This window comes from Lepidothrix coronata, unplaced genomic scaffold (assembly GCF_001604755.1).
Source record: "Lepidothrix coronata isolate B3197 unplaced genomic scaffold, Lepidothrix_coronata-1.0 Scaffold1, whole genome shotgun sequence".
NCBI lineage: Eukaryota > Metazoa > Chordata > Aves > Passeriformes > Pipridae > Lepidothrix > Lepidothrix coronata.
In genome coordinates this window covers 14,536,499-14,555,022 of record NW_016690181.1, presented here as the reverse complement: position 1 = coordinate 14,555,022, position 18,524 = coordinate 14,536,499, and the positions used below count along the sequence as shown (strand labels likewise).

At 38.1% G+C, this 18,524-nt stretch overlaps 1 protein-coding gene across 2 annotated transcripts in view; it reads left to right on the top strand.

The window, feature by feature from the left end:
* Nucleotides 1-13,146, top strand: part of NUCB2 (nucleobindin 2) — a 29,139-nt gene extending 15,993 nt beyond the window's left edge. The window contains exons 5-13 of one of the 2 annotated variants that reach the window (XM_017812336.1): nucleotides 772-875; nucleotides 2,521-2,706; nucleotides 3,343-3,433; nucleotides 5,010-5,068; nucleotides 6,570-6,662; nucleotides 7,700-7,789; nucleotides 8,357-8,527; nucleotides 8,860-8,941; nucleotides 10,336-13,146. In XM_017812336.1, coding sequence (XP_017667825.1) covers nucleotides 772-875; nucleotides 2,521-2,706; nucleotides 3,343-3,433; nucleotides 5,010-5,068; nucleotides 6,570-6,662; nucleotides 7,700-7,789; nucleotides 8,357-8,527; nucleotides 8,860-8,941; nucleotides 10,336-10,448 — 989 coding nt within the window. In that variant the 3' untranslated portion in view covers nucleotides 10,449-13,146. The remainder of the gene's footprint in view (nucleotides 1-771; nucleotides 876-2,520; nucleotides 2,707-3,342; nucleotides 3,434-5,009; nucleotides 5,069-6,569; nucleotides 6,663-7,699; nucleotides 7,790-8,356; nucleotides 8,528-8,859; nucleotides 8,942-10,335) is intronic. The other variant, XM_017812345.1, reaches the window with a different exon arrangement.
* The last annotated feature ends 5,378 nt before the right edge of the window (nucleotides 13,147-18,524 follow it).

The window sequence follows — 18,524 nt, the reverse complement described above, 5'->3', positions numbered from 1 at the left end:
CTGTTGTACTTAACATATCAAAGTGTGTGCTTCTTAAGAGAGCATCACTATCTAGCATTAGCATTCAGAAGCCATGGTAACAGGTAGAAAAGCCTGTAGTAGAAATGTGTTCAATTGTTGGTTCTTTGTGCATTGATGCTGGTTGGGTATCACCCCTGTTACAAGAAGAGAAAACGCTTTCAGCTGTTAGGCAGAAGACCCGACTTTCCACTGTCTTGCACTTCTCTTTTTCCACAAATGAAATCTGAATATCTGCTTCTCTGATTTGTTATACTTTTATACCATATTGTACATAAAACTTTGGCCAGATCTAAGATTTGTAAAATGTACAGGGCAGTAGAAGAGTTGGATTTTTCCCATTTCAGGAAAATATTCAAGTTTTTAGCTTTGATACATCACAACTTCAACTATCTCATTTATATAAAAGAGAATAAAATATTTTTCTTAATTTATGTAGCTCAAATTGATTGTACTTTTCCTTGCTGAACCACAAGCCTTAATTTGTGCATGTGAAGTTACTGTGTGTGATGCAACACTGACACATTAGAGGGACTGCAGTGCAAATTGCCATTAAGTTTGCCAACCTCCTTCAGGAAAAACAACTTTAGAAATTTTGTTATAGTTTCCTCCAACAGTGAAAAAATTATCCAGGCCTCAGGGAGCCTCAGGTACTTACAAGGCACAAGCTCCCATATGAAAGACTTTAACTTCTTGATCTCGCTGGATTTCAAACTTATTTTCATGTTTTGCACGTGTACCTTATTCTTTCAGACACTGGCATAGACCATCAGGCTCTCCTTAAGCAGTTTGAGCACCTGAACCATCAGAATCCTGACACCTTCGAACCTAAAGACTTAGATATGCTGATCAAAGCAGTGAGTGCCAGATATGAACTACTATGGGGGATTTGGGGTATTATTTATTATGCTTTTTTCCTCTGGTAAAGGCAAGTCCTTTCCTGTATACCACTTTTTATAAATGACATGCAGTTTTCATTTTCAGAGAAAAGTCAGTTGTCTCCATGCACACTGGAAAACTGTTGTCAGTATGTATTATGCTAAAGAGCCCATAAATGTTGGGATGTCATCTTATCATATGCCAGTACAAGGAACTTTGGGAATAAAATACACCTTTCTGGAAGTCTTTAAATTAAATACGGTTTAGATAGAGGTACACTTTTTTCCAAGTGTATTTTCTGATTTCTATTTCTAGATGATACAGGAGTCTCACAGAATCACATAAGTAATCAACCTTAACCTACCCATATGAATTTTGGGTTCTATTATATAGATGTCAAGCTGCAAAACCACAGCAGAGTAGAATTTAAGATACCAGTATTACAAATTGCTTACACTGGACGTGGCATTCAGTGTCTGTTTAGCAGATTCATTATCAGTCACAGGTGTGGGTTTTTTTCAGGGCCTGTTTTTTAAGGGATGTAGTTAAGCACTGCATGGCTTTTTTTTCAACTGCTAGAGAAAAATACACTTCCCAAAGGGAAAAATTACTTTGATCTCAGCTATGCTTTAGAGAACACTGCATGCCCAAAATGAGAATTTGACAGATTTTACATTTTCAAAATAAATTGAAAGGTAATTTATATTTCTAGCTTCCTGTAATTTTTGTGTAATTTTTTTTACCCTTGGAAAATTTTATCTCCATTTTCTGTAAAATTATTTTTTATAGAGATATAATTTTTCTTCCCATTTCTGAGCACCACTTCTGGGAAAATTCTGGTTGGCTAGGAGATGCATATCCTCAACAGGGCAGTTCTTCCTTTTATTATATATTTTATTGTTTTGTCTCTTCATTTCTCAGCCAAGATATTGACAGAGTGTAATGGGTATTTTAAGGGGTCTTTGGTTTGGAATTGTTTTTTTAAAAGGTACAGTGAAAACTAAGATGTAAATCATGGAGAGAAAATATGAGGTGTAAACATGTACTTTGAAAAGCACTACCAAAAAATCATTTGGCTTGTGTGAAAATGACATAACTTTAAACTCTATACAATATTTGTTAGAAATTCCTCCCTCACTCTCACCCTTTCTCTCCATATAATTGTTTTATTTTTTATTTAATCTGCATTAAGTTACTGCAAACTAACCCCCACTATTAATGAATGCACTTTTTTCATTAAACTGTGGGATAAACTACAAATGTTCTCAGTCTGAAGTAATCGAGGAGTTAATGGTACTATTAGTGTGGGACTTATTTAACTTAATTTATTACTAACTGATGAGAAAGGACACCTTTCTGCCTTTATAAAGTACTGTGCAATTCCAAGAATTGTCTAGCAGTTGAAGCCTTGTAAATTAATTTCTGTGAAAATAACAGAGCAGGGATGTTTTTGCATCACTGTCATGTGAAAGGACCCCTCCCAGGTAGACTACCCTATATTTAAAAGGAGAATGGCAGAATGGCCAGCCTTGCCCATGGAGCTGAACAATACAGTGTTTAATGCCAGAGGTGTTACATAATCATGTGGCTTAATCATATGTCTGCATATATCTGTATTTTTAGGCTACAAGTGACCTGGAAAACTATGATAAGACCCGCCATGAGGAGTTTAAGAAATATGAGATGATGAAAGAACATGAGAGGAGAGAGTATTTAAAAACATTGGATGAAGAAAAGAGGAAGCGAGAAGAATCCAAATTTGAGGAGATGAAGAAAAAACACGGAGATCACCCTAAAGTTCACCATCCTGTAAGGCCATAGCCTGTTTTTATGTGACTGAGTGGAAGCCTTCCTTTCTAGAGAGAAAAAGCTAACACAGAGAAGGGTGTATCTTGTTTGTTCTCAGCATCTGCCTCTTATCACTGACATGGGAGCAGAGCGTGGGCACAGTGCTGAGAGCATTACAAACCCCACTATGTAAACCCCCATTTTTTCTGTACAGGTATGCTATTTTCTGGCAGAATTCTTGTTTACAAAGATGCTGAAACTCATGAGGAATAAGCCAGAACAGTATTAAAAACTGTAGGGATGCCTTCATGGTGTGCCTGGCCTGCAAGGAACTGCATCACAGGACTGTTTGCTCTATAAAAGGCAAATTAATATAACTTCCTTCAGCTGCTGTTTCTAGATGAGTCTGTGAAGCCATGACTGATTATTACAGGTGCTCCTTTCCACAGAATATGCATTTCTTTGACTCTCTCTCTTTCCCTGGGCCTTTTTGTCTAATAAATGTATTAGACCTGACCAAAAGGGAATTAAAGAAAATTCCATTGATTCCATTTGCCATGTGACTAATCAGCAAACAAAGAAACCGTAATGCAAAGGTAATGCAGAAAAATTACACTAAATTGTCTTTTGAATAGTTTTTCTTTAACCAATCTATAGGGAAGCAAAGATCAACTGAAAGAGGTGTGGGAAGAAGCAGATGGACTAGATCCTAATGAATTTGACCCCAAAACATTTTTCAAATTGCACGGTAAGAGGTTTAGTTTTAATTTAATGAACAATTGAAGTTACTTTCTTTTACATTCTGCTGAGGACAAGTTTATCATACGCTAGGATGAAGTCTTATACCTCAAGTAATTTGGATGAGTCTGAATAGTATAGAGGAGAAAATATTTGTTCTTGTTTGTAAGTTTCCTGTAAAGTTTTAAATGGAGCTTAAAATTTGAAAACAGAGTTTTGTTTAACTACTCCTAAAATCCTACAGCCAAATACCAGGAGTGATTACTCAGGGAAGTATGGGTACTTGGAGGGCTGTCCATATCTATAACTTTGCTTGCACACTACATACTAGGAATAAATCCTCAGAGGTGTGTCTGTGGTGGGGGAAAACCTGCTTTCTCATCATCTCTGCAGATAAATACCAGACACCTCTAATCTTCGGAACAGCCACAGACGTGCCAAGCCTCATCAGAAGAGGTTTATCAAGATTCCCTTGATAAAACAAAAACCAAAATGCCCCCTAATCCTGCTGCTACGTTTCTGAGCAATGTGCAGCTAGAAACAATAAGTAGTAGCCGTAGCAGACATGAGGATGCATCTCAGTGGACATTTTCCTTTAAATGTGATTATATCATCATGTAACCTTAAATTCTGATATTGTTAAATGCTTCATCATAAAGTACCCCTAAGTAGATCCTGCCTGGCACTAGGTTGCAAAGGGTTGAACAATACATTTGACTAATCCCAAAGATGATGATTTAGATGAAGAAAAGTGTTGTTGCTTGAGTCTGAGCTTTTATCTTGGTTTATAAAATTTATAAATATGTATTATAGTTATTAAATCTTATTTCTTCTTTCTAGAAAGAGATATTGAAAGAATTTTCTGAAAAGTTTTGTTAGCTTGTTTCTGCAAATCCTACCAAAACACGAGTAGCTGAAACAACCTTTTGCCTTAGAGCTTGGTATTTAAAAAACCTTAGAAGCAGTTAAACAAAAATATTGCATAATACCATCCATTTGAAATAGGCATTCTCTTTCAATTTCTGAGGTAGTATAACAATATTCGGAGTACAATGTAGAATAAAAGATGGATCGTTAGTTATCAAGTATTCTCCTGTCAGCATTTGCTGTCATGAAAAGTCATTTTACAGTTACCTCAAGTGCTGCATATTTATATAGATTTTCTCATAATTTTTTAGGGTTTTTTGGAGAGTCATACTGCCAATTAACAAAGTTTTTCTGCAAAATTTTTTTGCTCCTGAGTCTAATGAGAAATTTAGTTGTTAAATTGCAACAACTTGTTCTCAGTAATATTTTTTGGCAGTTGCACTCTGCACAATCCTGTGGTGACCTATTTCTCTTTGCTAATCTAAGAAGTAGGGATATTGCTCCAGACTTGTCCAACCAACCAAAAATGGCAGTACACTTCAGCCAATGCCTGATAAAAATTTAAAGAGAAAATCAACCTATGTAACCAGTTGCTTGTTAAATGAGGATTTAAACCACATGAGATGTGTGTGCTGATCCTTATTTAACTCAGGAAGGTCTATTACATGTATGACTTTCTGTACCTACTCAACTTGCATTTTTAACACTTCTTTTTGTAGATGTCAATAATGATGGTTTCCTGGATGAGCAAGAATTAGAAGCCCTATTTACTAAAGAGGTAAAAAAAAAAAATTCAGAAGCTTAACTTCTTTCAGAAAATGGTTACAGGGATGTCTGTATTTTTTCCAAGTATAATTGGTGACTTTGGACTACAAAATAGCGTATTTATGCTGAGTTTTGTGCATCCTTAATAGTTCTACAAAAATGCAAAACCTATCAGCAGGCAAAATGAAGTCGTTGAAGAGTAGGAGTCAGACATCAGAGATCTAGTGCCCATGCATTTCTCTGTCACAGCCTTGTTTGAGATTATATAACTAGTCTGCAGGATAGGTGTCACCTGTATAAATTGTAGTGCAGAGAGCTGCACTTCTGCTCTGCCTAGATGCAGCCTGGTAGAGGTTTTGAGATTTTGAAGATGTGTAGCTGTGCTTGTTCAGTGTTTATCAACAAGTCTTATGGGAAAAAGGGTCACACCTGTGTGACTTGGCTCAGGGACAGCACGCTGTGGTAGTGGCTACAGAAATTTCATGTTTTGTGTCTGGCTACTTTGCAGCACATGTACATCTGGTACAGTAGACTGGCTCTTAATTTCTTTAAGCCTTTGTTTGTTCTTGTGAAAAGCAAATATTAGCATGTGTTTGCCACCCAGAAGGGTAATGCTAGCAATTCCAAAGATAGGAATTGCAGAATCGATAAGTAAATGAAGGGCATTTGTCTTAATTTGTTCAGTAGGTTATATTTTGGTATTGCGGAAAAAAAAAGATAAATTTCCCATTCAGAGGTCCAGTACTACGGCTGTCAACATCTAGTCTAATATTTTTTTCTGATTTAATGAGCCAGAGAAGAAATGTGCTATACAGTATATATACTAGTGTAATTTTTTTAAGAAACATGATTTGCAAATGGAGATTTCTAACAATACTTTGCCATAATCCCCCTCAATACAGGGCAGTCTTTTTTGACAGGTGTCTCACTGTTTTGTAGTTTTTTTAGTTTAAAAACAAATAGTCTGGGGCCTTAAGATTACCTATGGCTAAGCAAGAGAAGGTCAATGCCTGAGAAAGCTAAGTAGAAACAAATAAGCATGAACTCTCCAGAAAGGCATTGTGCAAGAGGAGAAGTGGACCCTTAAATTTAGCACTCAATTTGTCTTGTGATATCCTAAATGCTTACATGGTCAACTGCATGCTCTGGTAAAAAAGCTACTCGCTCCCATTCCAGAAACCACATGGAACCTCTGCCTGCTTTGAATCAAATGCAGGATCAGACTGTGCACACTGAGGTCAACTTTACTGTAACAGCCACAGCACAGAATTGCAACAGACCACATGAATTAACTGAAAATTTCATTCTTAGGAAAGAAAGGCTCACTTGTTGCTTAAATACTGTGCTGAAAGAGGAAAGTTGCACACACACACACACACACACACAGACTCTCTCTATTGCAGCAATGGCGAACTTAGGTTTTTAGCAGTCTCCTGCTACTTTTCCAGATATTCTCTGTCACTTGAATGAGCAGCCCTTTCTTCAAACTAACATTTACTAATTCTGAATTTTAGCTAGAAAAAGTTTATGATCCCAAGAATGAAGAGGATGACATGGTTGAAATGGAAGAAGAAAGGCTGAGAATGAGAGAACATGTAATGAATGAGGTGGGGACTGATATTCATTAGAGCTTATTTCCTTCTGTGTTCAAGAAATACAGTTCTGCCATGAAGTGTTGTCCAAGTGCAGCAGAAAGGGATGACCTGTCACACTGCATTCTGTTTGTGCAGGGATTCACATAAAGTAACAATTCTCAGGCCCCATCCCCGTATTCTGATGTAAATGCCTGCTGACTAGGTCTTGTTTAAGAAGTTCCAGGAAAGGAATTGTCCAGCAGCCTCTGTCTCTTGCAGATACTGAGATTCAATAGAAATTCCCTGTGAATTGTGTGAAACAGGGAAGAACTCTAAATGTTCTTTGGTACTTGGCAGATGGTTAAGATTCTGGTGTGTAGAGCAAGGGCTTCTTTCATACAGCTCACCTTTGTCTCCCTTCAGGAGAGAGCTCAGAGCTCAGGGTATCACCTATGACAGTGAATACCTTCACCAGGTCTGATGGGTTTTCAGCTCAGAAGACAGAGGAAAGGGAAGGGGATATTTTGAACCACTGTGTTCAAATTATAATAATTTTTATATTCTATAATTTTATAATAATAATAAAAATAATTGTTCTGTATTCAACTATATTCCTTAAGCTTGAGGAACAGAGCAAGCCTGGTCTTCTATTAGTCATAAAGGGAAGCATTTCCTCCCTTCCCCTTAAAGGATTCTGACACAATTCAGAACCTCACCATCTGACAGTGGATATAATTTTATGAGTCAGAGTAGTTACCAGAAAGCTACAAAACATTTTTCTCAAAAAAGTCATACCTTCCACTGTTAGTGTTGGGGCTGTGAACACAAGTGTTTCCAATAAAGCCAATGATTTTTGAAGTAAAATGTGAATATTTACTTTTTAATTCTATTTTTGTTAAGCTATATAAGCTTGTGAGAAGTTTTCAGAAGATGTTGCGGGCGATCCCTTGAAAATGGGACAATTTAACAATTAAAATGGTTATATTTGAGGATATTTGTTTGATGAAGTTAAATATTAGCTCCATCAAAACCCACACATTAGGTTAAGTTTAATTTTTTGCTTCAAATAGGTTGACATCAACAAGGACCGACTAGTGACTTTGGAAGAGTTCCTCAGAGCTACGGAGAAAAAAGAATTTTTGGAGCCAGACAGCTGGGAGGTAATGAGAATGTGTTCCAAGTACAACACAGAGTAGCATTACCAGCACTCCACCAGGAAACCGAATGGCATGTCTGTGACCTTTGCTTTTTTTCAGTTCTGTGTTGGTATGTGTGTCGTTAAGCGCCTTAGCTAAATGTAACCTACAAATGTAGCAGCCTAATGTAATGCAGATGTGAGCTTTATGGGCCTCTCACACACGGAAAAGGTCTGGCGCCACCCTGGGGATTCTAGAAGAGCTTTTCACACATGCTTTTCAAATGGAAAATGGACATTTTGTTTATGAATCACTTTAAAGGGAAGATAAGAGCTCAGCTGGAAGAATAAGGATAGTTTTCTCCTACCTCTAAATCTGTAGTAGAGTTTTGCTGACAAAATCGCTGAGAAATGACTCTTTTGCTGTTTGCTGAGAGTGTACTAACCCTTTACAGTGTCATGTCTGGGTATCTTGTTCTGGGTTTCTTTTAATTGAACTGGACAATTCAGATAAGAATTTCAGTGGGGAGATAATAAAAAATATACTTGTGTTCCTGGCTAAGTATTCACATTTGTATGTATTTTCTTGCAGACACTAGATCAACAGCAGCTCTTCACTGAGGATGAGCTGAAGGAATTTGAAAATCATATTTCCCAGCAGGAAGATGAACTTAGAAAGAAGGCAGAAGAACTTCAGAAACAGAAGGAAGAACTACAGAGGCAGCATGACCAGCTTCAGGCTCAGAAACAAGAGCTTCAGCAGGTACATGTATGAGAACAGAATATTTTTTTTTTCCTTTTCTGTATCCTTATATGTGTAACAGCTCATGACAGTTCCCAGCTCTGGAGCATTCTTTACCTTGATTTCTTGTATGAGTCCCAGCTGAAATCTAAACTGATGGTACCACAGCAAAACATAGTCTAGTATTCAGAATTACAGCAAACAACACAAGCATCTCAACTCAGCCATATACTCAACTAACCAAGACTTTACTTAACGACTGCAAAATTTGTTGTAAGTCTATTCATTTATGTCACATCAGAGAAAGCTGACAAATTTAAGTTTTTTGACTGTTGTATTTTATTTTTCACCAGGTCGTAAAACAGATGGAACAGAAGAAACTACAGCAAGGAAATCCTCCTGCAGGACCAGCTGGAGAACTGAAATTCCAACCCCGTATGTCTCTTTCTGATAGATACACAAGCTTTAAAATAACATTTGCAATGTAAAAGTCATTACAACTATATTTTCTGTTGGAACTATTAATCTAAAGCAATTTTAATGACCTCTGTAGAGAGGTTCACTAAACAGTCTTTAAGAGGGAAGTACATAACTCTTCTAAAGTATTCCTGAAATCTCAGTACTTTTAAATCCATAGTAAAGAAACAGCAACATGACATGACAACTTAGCCTTAAACAGTATGAAAGACCAATTGCTTCAACACCCTCAGAAGGTGGTAGTGGCGTAATAAATCATTGCATTTGCTCATTGGTGGCAACAAAACAGCCGGATATATATTAGCCCTTCTTGTCTGTAACAGCTTGCCCGAGTTACCTTTGTGCTTTAAAGGAGTTCTCTTGACATTCATTTCAAATACAGGCTTCAGATCTATCCAGGCAGCCTTTTGAATACTAGAAGCTCTTAACTGCCCCTGCAGGGCCACCAGTGGGACTTCAAACCTCAAGTGCTGTATTCAGTGATTACAGCTTTGTTGGTACCCTGAAATTCTACCCATTCAGTTCCATGAAGGGAAATGATGAAATTTCAGAACCACTTTAATTTTGTCTTTCATTTGCTTTGAATCAGCCTGTGGGAAATTTCATTTTACGATCCTTAGCTCTGAGAGCCTAAATTCCCCTCACCAGATGATACATTCTTTTGATACTGGCAGTATTGTAGCAGATACTGTTCTTAACATATGTATTATTTTATGTAAAATCTTTCTGCAAAGTCATTTAATCAGGTGCCATAAGAATTCATTATATTAGCTGGAACTGGTCACTACTCATTCACTGAGTCAAGGAGATCCAAGTAGACAATATTTTAAATCCATAGGCCACTGGAGTTACTAAGGATACTTTGAGGAAAAAAGAATCCCAAAAATGCAGCTGCAAGTTCATCAGACTATGAAAATGAGTATTATTCAAGCATAGGCAAAGGCAGAACTCTGTAAGTATTGATGCAGCAAGGAGCAACATATAGGGAGCAAGTTGTTAAGTATGTCTTTTTCAAGCTTCCCATGCTGGGATTAAAGGTCCCATAAAACCATGATATATTTCAGAAAAAACAATGTTGAAAGAATCAATGCCTTATGGTTTTAAAAATATTTCACAGAAAGCAGAAACAACTAGTAGTCTAAGAGGAAACACTGAATAATAATGCAGTCTATTGGGTAATCTTAATCTGATTTAATTGTTATTCACAGAGAAAATTCTTGATTCCATTTATAAACCAAAAAACAGAAGGTTTTGTTGATTGTTTCTATGATAGGAACCTTCCTTCAGAGACTTTTCACATCTGGGGCCAATTTAATTGAGAAGTTACAAATGGTTCTATTCTTGTTTTACAGCTGGGGAACACAAAATTGGAGATGCAGCAAAACATCCGGTAGGAGGTGATCAGCCTTTACCACCAGGACATGTCCAAGAACCAGCTGTTAGAACTGATCAAGTTCACCCTTAACCACTTGTGCCTCAACTTTATAGCATCTTTATTATTTGGGGTGGGAAAAGGGTGGGAGGGGCTTGGGGTGGGGTGGGCAGGAAATCAGAATGAAACAAGAACTCTCTGCTCTCTTCCTCAGACTGTAAAATCATGGGAATGTTAAAGTATCAGTCAGGTTTGATTTATAAATTAAACTAATTTTCTCTCCAATGCATCATTGAGAAACACAAGGGGATCATCTAGAGGCTATAATAGAGGAAGAAATTAGGGAAACCATTAATATTAAAGATTTTTATGGCCAGGGGACTGAGCTGTTGAACTCTGCTCTTACAAAGAGGGAAGAGATGTCTGCCATTCTGTGTTTAGGCATGAATCAGAATCTTCTCAGAGAGGAAAGAGGGAACAGGCCTGAATGTCTAGTTTTATGTAGAAACTTTCCAGAATGCTGAAAAGCAAGAGATAGGGAAACAAAGACCATATATAAAAGGCCTGCTTTTTCCACTGCTACCAAACCCTTTCTTCTTTGAGACCAAATAAAAATAAAACCTCTTAATCACAGAAAATTTGCACTTTCTAAAATTTAAACACAGCAAAGAATTATGTGGAACAGTGAATATTTTTCATGTTTACAGAAGCCTAAGAATTTCACTGTAAGCCTTCAAAAGGAATACTGTACTTGTAGTGCATTGATCTGAACCGTCCTCCTTGTTGAGACTAATTGTGTGTAGCAGTTGAAAGCTCAACTGGCTCTTTGGACAATACTTTTGTCCCCATTTCTTTCATCAGACGCCAGCTGATCTCAAAAATTTGCATGTTATTAAATAAGCTTTTTATGTTGATGGAAATATTGTGCAAAACAGAACAAGACTCATTGTCTTTTTCTGTACAGATTATCCTACCTCCTACAATAAAACCAGATTTTTCAAAGTGCACCATGTGCTTCAGAAAGCTCTTCTCAGACATGAATCTGGGACTCGTTAAGGGTCTCACTGTTAACTCTTGTGAGTTTTTCAGCAGTTGGTCTAAGTTTATGAAGTGTCCTAAACCGGGGTGCTACTTGATTGTATTATTTTGATATTGAACCAGGATAGGTCCCTAGTATTGCAAGCCAAGATTTTACAAGACTAAGTTGATTTTCCTGTCAGTTTTACTATAATGCTGAAAAGTTGTGTGTCTGTCCTTGCTTTTCATTTGTTTCAAACTGAAAGTATCCTGAAGTGTAAACTCTGTTTGGATTTCTTTGTTTGCTTGGGTTTTTGTGTGTGGGTTGTTTTTTTTTTTAACATGGATTGTTCTGATTGTATAATGCTGGCTTTGAATGGATACACACACACCTCAGCTAACATCCTTTACATTTCCTTCTTGTTCTGTGGCTAACTGCTGACAGTGGCATTAAAAGAGGTGTTTGGGTTTTGAGAAAAGAAACAGAAGCACGCCTCTGTTATGGAAAGATGTTCTTTTCAGAATAAGACTTGAATATTTTAGGCAAACTCAAAAAAGACAGAAGGCAAATGCTAACATTTTGTGTTGACATTTGGGAAGTTTCTCACTGAAGAACTGTGATTGATGGAAGCTAGGCACATTCCTTCCATGTTCAAGGCTTCTTTCATCAGACCTGGGCATATTCTTGTGCTCCACACGATATAACAGAACTCAGTGTGAGAACAGATTAGGGTTCCTTATCTTTTTCATCTTGTTAGTTGTCAGGTCACATTTCCTTCATTTATACCACTCAAACAGTTGGACTTCTTTTACCTTTTTTTTCATTCTTTATGCAAGTAGTTGACATTTTTAGTTTCCAAAACCACTGTCTCCTCTGTTTGTCACTTCCATGCAATTCTAACAACAGTTTGATTTTGTCTTTGTCAGGAGACTAAAATACCTTTCAACAGCTTCATCTGTTTGCAAAGAAGCCCAGACATAATAATGGCTACATAAAGTTTCGCCATGCACAGCCCTGGCTTTGAGGTTGTAGCCTGATAATGAGTAACAGGGTGAGGAGGGAAACAAAGAGGGAATTATTCAAATGTCATGGAAAAGGTGAGGGGAAATTTTGATATTGTTCTCCCTATCCCACATGAAAGTTTGCAGAGGACAAGTGATACAGACACAGATGTTTGTAGAGAATCAAGGACTGAAACCTTTGGTATGAAGGCTTTTTTACCATACAAATCATTCCTTCAGGCTGGATCTGCCTCCTAACAAATGCCATTATATGATCATGATATGCTTTGTAATGTAATGCTCAAGCTTCAGTTTTGGTGCAACCTCTTATGTTTTGATTTTAAGATCTTCAGTCTGCAGTTGGAGATTGGCCCCCTTATCCCATATACTTTGAAACAGCCAGAGTTTTGTAAAGAGTTGTTGGAACTTGGGTGCTGAACTTGCGAAGTAGAAAGCTATAATTGCGGATAAATAAGGGACTGGAATATCACTGGCACAAGTGCTTTCACCTGTATTCTGCTTTTCATTTAGGAGGTGATTACAAGAAAGCTGTGTCTAACTTTGTTATGCAAACACCAGTATCACCACAAAGATGCAGAGATTTGGTTTTGTACTTGGCTGGGATTTCAGTAGGAGGATGAAGGGGTAAAATTTCATCAATGTTGTACAAATTCATATCTCCAGTGCAATATATGTATTAAAAAAAAAAAAGCCCCACTCTGTACTTTGTATAGATTAGTTTTTAACTGGATTAAACTGAAACTCAGCACAGCGACAGATGTTTAGTGTTTTATTTTTAGCGGGTGGGCAAGAGGCAGATTTACCTCTATACAGCTTTGTATTCACAGAAACATAGAATGGCCTGGGATAGAAGAGACCCTAAAGATCATCTAGTTCCAATGCCACTGCCATGGATAGGGACACCACTGCCATGGATAGGGACACACTAGACCAGGTTACTCAGAGCTTCATCCAACCTGGCCTTGAACACTTCCAGGGATGGGGCATCCACAGCTCCTCTGGACAACCTGTTCCAGTGCCTCACCACCCTCATAGTAAAGAATTTCTTTTTAATATGTAATCTAAACCTACCCTTTTTTCAGTTTGAAGCCATTCCCCTTTGTCCTGTCACTACCTGCCCCTATAAAAAGGTCTTTCTCCATCCTTTTCATAGGCTCCCTTTAGGTACTGGAAGGCCACAATGAGGTCACCCCAAAGCCGCCTCTGCTGCTTAGAGGTCCTTCCTCTTTGCTCTCCATTTCCTGCTTTCTGGAAAGATGTGAATTTATAAAAAGAGGTAAGGGATCTTGTGTCTTCCCTGGCACCATCTGTCTCACTGCAATAGCTATTCACTAATTTGGTACTTGAATGCTCAGTTTTCTATATTCATAAATATATAAACCCAACTAATTAAAATGCTACTGCAACAGCATTACAAACTCTTAACACCACATGCTTCTTTGACTTGTTCAGATCCAAAACAGAAATCCTAGAGAAGGTGAAGCACTCATGTGCTTAGTAACCCATTTTTCTAGAGGTTACATTCTTTGGTTAGAGATTTTGCATTTGTAGCCAGGTGTTGGCCACTTCAGGATGTCAGAATGGCTGGGGCAAGGTGTCTGGTGAGATCCACAGGACATGATGCCATACCCAGGCACGTTAGACTTTTCCATCTTGTGAGTGTATCTTGATTAGGAAAAATATGTAGAGGGGCATTTTGCAAACAAGCAAAGCTCTGAACTATGGCTTGTCCCTTGATAATTTATGCAAAAGTAGGTAGCAGATGCCAAGAGCTGTCCCTGAGGTTGGCCCCAGCAGTACTTTCTTGTTTACATCCTGAAATATCTGTTACTGAAATCAAGAGATAGTCGCACCAAGATTGTGAAATTAGAGTCCCATCTAAAAAAACAGCACTACTGACTATAGTTTAGTTACATTTCTAAAAATCAGGGGTTTTTATTTTTACATTATGAGAAATAGGAATCTAGCTTGAGTCCTATTTTTTATGCATCCACAGATGCATATCAAAATCATATCAAATATCAAAACCATGTACAGTTACTCGAATGTTACCTAATACCATAAAAGCTACACTTACCAGATACACTTTGTATCTAATAGTAACAGTTTTTATAATTATACTATCAAATACTATGCTAAATGACAGCCCACATACTTGCTTGTGTGGTGAAGTACAATATCAGTGAGGGAAAGTAATTTTTTCAGAGATGTCCAAGTTTCTAGACCTGGTATGTCTTTCAGTGACAAAGGCAGGGATAGAGCAGCACTACAAAATTGACCTCTCCCCTCTTTGCCCCTTTTCTGTGAATTCAAGCATCTGTTGGTCTGAATGACTGCACAGTGACTGCTGTGCAAGCAATTTGTATCTACTCAAATGTGTATTTGCTTTGACACACAATAGCTCACAGCTGGTACCTCCTAAGAAACTGCCCACAGAGCCATTTCTGTGTTAAAGAAGGTGATGGTACACACAGTGTACAGAGTTTCTCCTCCAATATCTCATTTCACACCCTCTCATTATCTTATCATTGCTGTTAATAATACATTGAAGACTTCCATTTTTGTGCTTCCTATCACCAGGGACAGTGGAGAAAGTGGGATGAAGTGCAGGCAGCCCTCTAACTCCACTCTATTCATACCAAAGCTACCCCAGTTCACAAGTCCAGGGCCCACCTAGGAGAAGTGGATGAGTTATTCAGCTGTGGAGTAGAGTTCTCTGCTAACTTGTATGTATGGAAATTTCCAGTCACAGAAAGACACTACATACTTCAGCAGCCATGAGTGAAGTTCCTGAGCCCATGTTAATTCTAGAGGCTGTGCAGACCTTGCCAGTGCATTTAATACCATGGAGAAGTGATACAACATCTGTTAAAACACACAAGGATTTCTCAGCTAACAAGCATATACAGTTCCATACCATTTCTTCACTAGAGGGAGTCTAAGACAAGGATTACTGAGCACTTCCAAACTTAATAAAGGAGCAGAGGGGTGCCACAATACAACAGGATGTTGAAAACTGAATGATCCCTTAAAAGCTAAACAATATCTCCTATGTTTCAAAAGGGCTTTTATTTTTCTTTTACAAAAATGAATTTCTTACATTATAAACTGTTTCCTTTTGAAAGAGGCCCTGAAAGTGCAAACAGGCACTAAGCTAAGGATGCTTTTCCTGAACACAGACACCTCTGTACCATCCAAGGACTGTGCACCACAACTGGATAACAACAACGTGAGAACTACTTGGTGTTTAAAAACCCAAGGTGCTGACCAGGAAAAGCTACTATTTACATTTGTAGCTGGAAACCATAGTCCTCAAGTAGGATCCTATGTGGTAGTGAAATAAAAAAGGCAATGCTGTACCATTCCTGCCAAAAAAATACAGCTGGAAGAAACAGGATTATACAGGTGCCAGCTCATTGTCACTCCTGAGGCTGCTCAAGGAACAGCTTCTTTGGAGGTAGATGACAAGTTGGTTCATATTAGCTTCCCCCTTCCCTCAAGGGAATTCTAAAGCTGAAAGTTGCAGGTATTAGAGCCAACTTAGGGAAGCTGGTTCACTCAGTCTTAAGCTCCCAGGGCTATTCACCAATGAATAGCCAAGCAAAGTGATAAAGATAATTCTGTTAAATGCTGAACTGAGATAAAGGAACAGGGAGTTGTCATCCAGGCATGCCTTAAGTTTTTGCGGAGTTTCCACACATCTCTAGTTTAATTGTGTTCAATGTCATGCTGCTTACTACACATAAAGCCACAGCTCAATTTCAACCACAAAAGTAATATTTCTTAGTCTAAATAACCTCTTTCTATGCATTTTATTTTTAACAAGGAAAGAGGAAAATTATGTGCTGTAAATGTTCATAGATTTGTGTTCACTGAGGATTATAAAACTTAAAAAATCAGAGACACTATTCATAGTTTAAATAACTGTCTGTGTTTTAAATTTCTACGGCATTTTCAGAAAGAAAAAAGCCTGTCCTGATGAGTAGATTTAGTTCAATCTACAGGCAATGACAGTATCACCATAATAGTCTTTATTAATTTATCTATTAATTATTTACAGGTCCCCAGTTGCATTTCAGTTGGCTCAGTCTTTGTATTAACAGCTGCTTGTCTTTCGGTTGGGCTGACTGCTTTCCTGTACATTAAGCACTATCAACCACATCAGTGGTTTCCAGTGTCTAAATTTCAATTCTGATTGTATTACAGTTTCGACACTGAAAACTGTTCTTGCAAATGATTTTATTCTAAGGCTAATAAGGAGGGATCAGCGACTACAGCCAGCACTGGAATACTCCTTTTAGCACTACTGTGATCTGTAGCCCCAGCTCCCAAAAGCAACACTCACATGCTTTTGCTCCCATTTGCTTAAAAGCAAAGTTTTCCTTTGGTCCTTTGGCAGCTGCAGGCAGGCTGGAGATTGCTAAGCCATCTGTGCCTTTACGTGGCACTGCAGACCTGGGCCCTGCCGGCTTATGCATGTTTCATCACAGCTCATCTGTCAGTCTAGACATGTTCTCAATGTTTCAGATGTCCCTTGGGCTCCTCAGGACAAAGCCAGGGTGGCACTGAGTATGCACAGAGCATTTTTTAAAATATAAAGAAACAAAAACCCCCAAACAAATAAAAACCCCTCAGAACCAAATTGCAACACAGTAGTTATGAAACAGGGGAAAAACAGGGCTGGGACTAGATGCAATGTATTCACATGCTGCCACAAAGGACTGACTGAAAAGATGCAGTTTGACCCAGAAATTGCCTAATACACATCATTCTGCTCATGCCTGATGCATATGTGTCATCAGTAAATCTTCAAAGTGGTAACTCTCAAGTGTTTGATGAGGTGCTTTCTTCATTATTAAACACTAACAAACTTATGCATCTAAATAACCCATTTACAAACAAATCCACACAGAAGAAACCTTGGAGGCTGTCTGGTTGTGCCGACTGTACAGTCACATGTCTGCCATCAGTGGTGGACTAAACACTATTTAAATAATTGCAGCTCTTCAATCCAGAGAATGTAACTGCATGTTTTAAGTAATAAGGCAATAAAATACTTTTATGCACTATCATAGTCTAGTATCTAAACCTTTGTAAAGTGAAGAATCAATTCATGTTTATGAGTTGGAAAAAAAAAAAAGCTATCTCAAGCTTATTTCAGGCAGTCATTAGCACTGTGTAAATGCAGCTCACAGCTGTTCTCCTTGGTGCACAGCTCCTTAAGGCTGCCCTAAAACTGGCTGCAGTCTGTCCAGCACTTGGGGGTAAGTGTGCATCTAGAAACAAGTGAGTCCTTTTTTCCTTACAGTTCCTCAAAAACTAGTAGTGTTCAAATGAAGCATAGAAAAGAAGCATTGGGAAGAAGCAGTTTTGAATCACCAGCTTGTGGGCTTTCATCCCAACTATTAGTACTAAAGTTTTTATCCAAAGTATCCATATGAGAAGAATGTACAAATTTTCTTCTGTACCACACAAAGCAATGCTACAAGAGAAGATAAAGCAGCTCTGCTAAAGGACCAGGACAATCTAAAACCTTTTCAGTTTCGGGCGCACATAGAGGAGAACGGGACTTTCATGGCTCCACACACCATTCGTGTTTTTCCAAATGTATGTGAGCAGCACAGGGCAGAGCCTTCCACTGAAATCATTTATGACACTCTTGTATCATATATTTTTTATAAAGAAAGACAGAAGTAACATTCTCTTGAGTGGACAACACCACTGACTGTCAAAATGCTTTGCCATGAAGTGACAGTATAGTTTAGTTTCTGGAAGACAAGGAGGTGTGGGATTTACAGTTGGTAGAGCTACGGTCAGTGTTAAAAAAGATAATCTTTTTAAAGCAAGTGTCCACTTTAAAACTCCCAAATTTTCATCTCGCTGCTGTAAGGGTGGGCATTCTTTGTCTCCAGAGCTGTGGTCTTCTACTCTAGACACTCTCACATGAATACACAGTGATTCTTATGTGTTCACATGGAATTGCTCAAGTAATACTATGTATTTTCTCCAAATAGCTGCCTTAGCTGCCACAATCAGCTGTCCAACAGCTGGTCGTTTCCCTCACGGGCCTGCAGGAACTAGGAGGATGCAAAGCATTTCCCGAGATCTTAAATAAGATGTCTGGAAGCC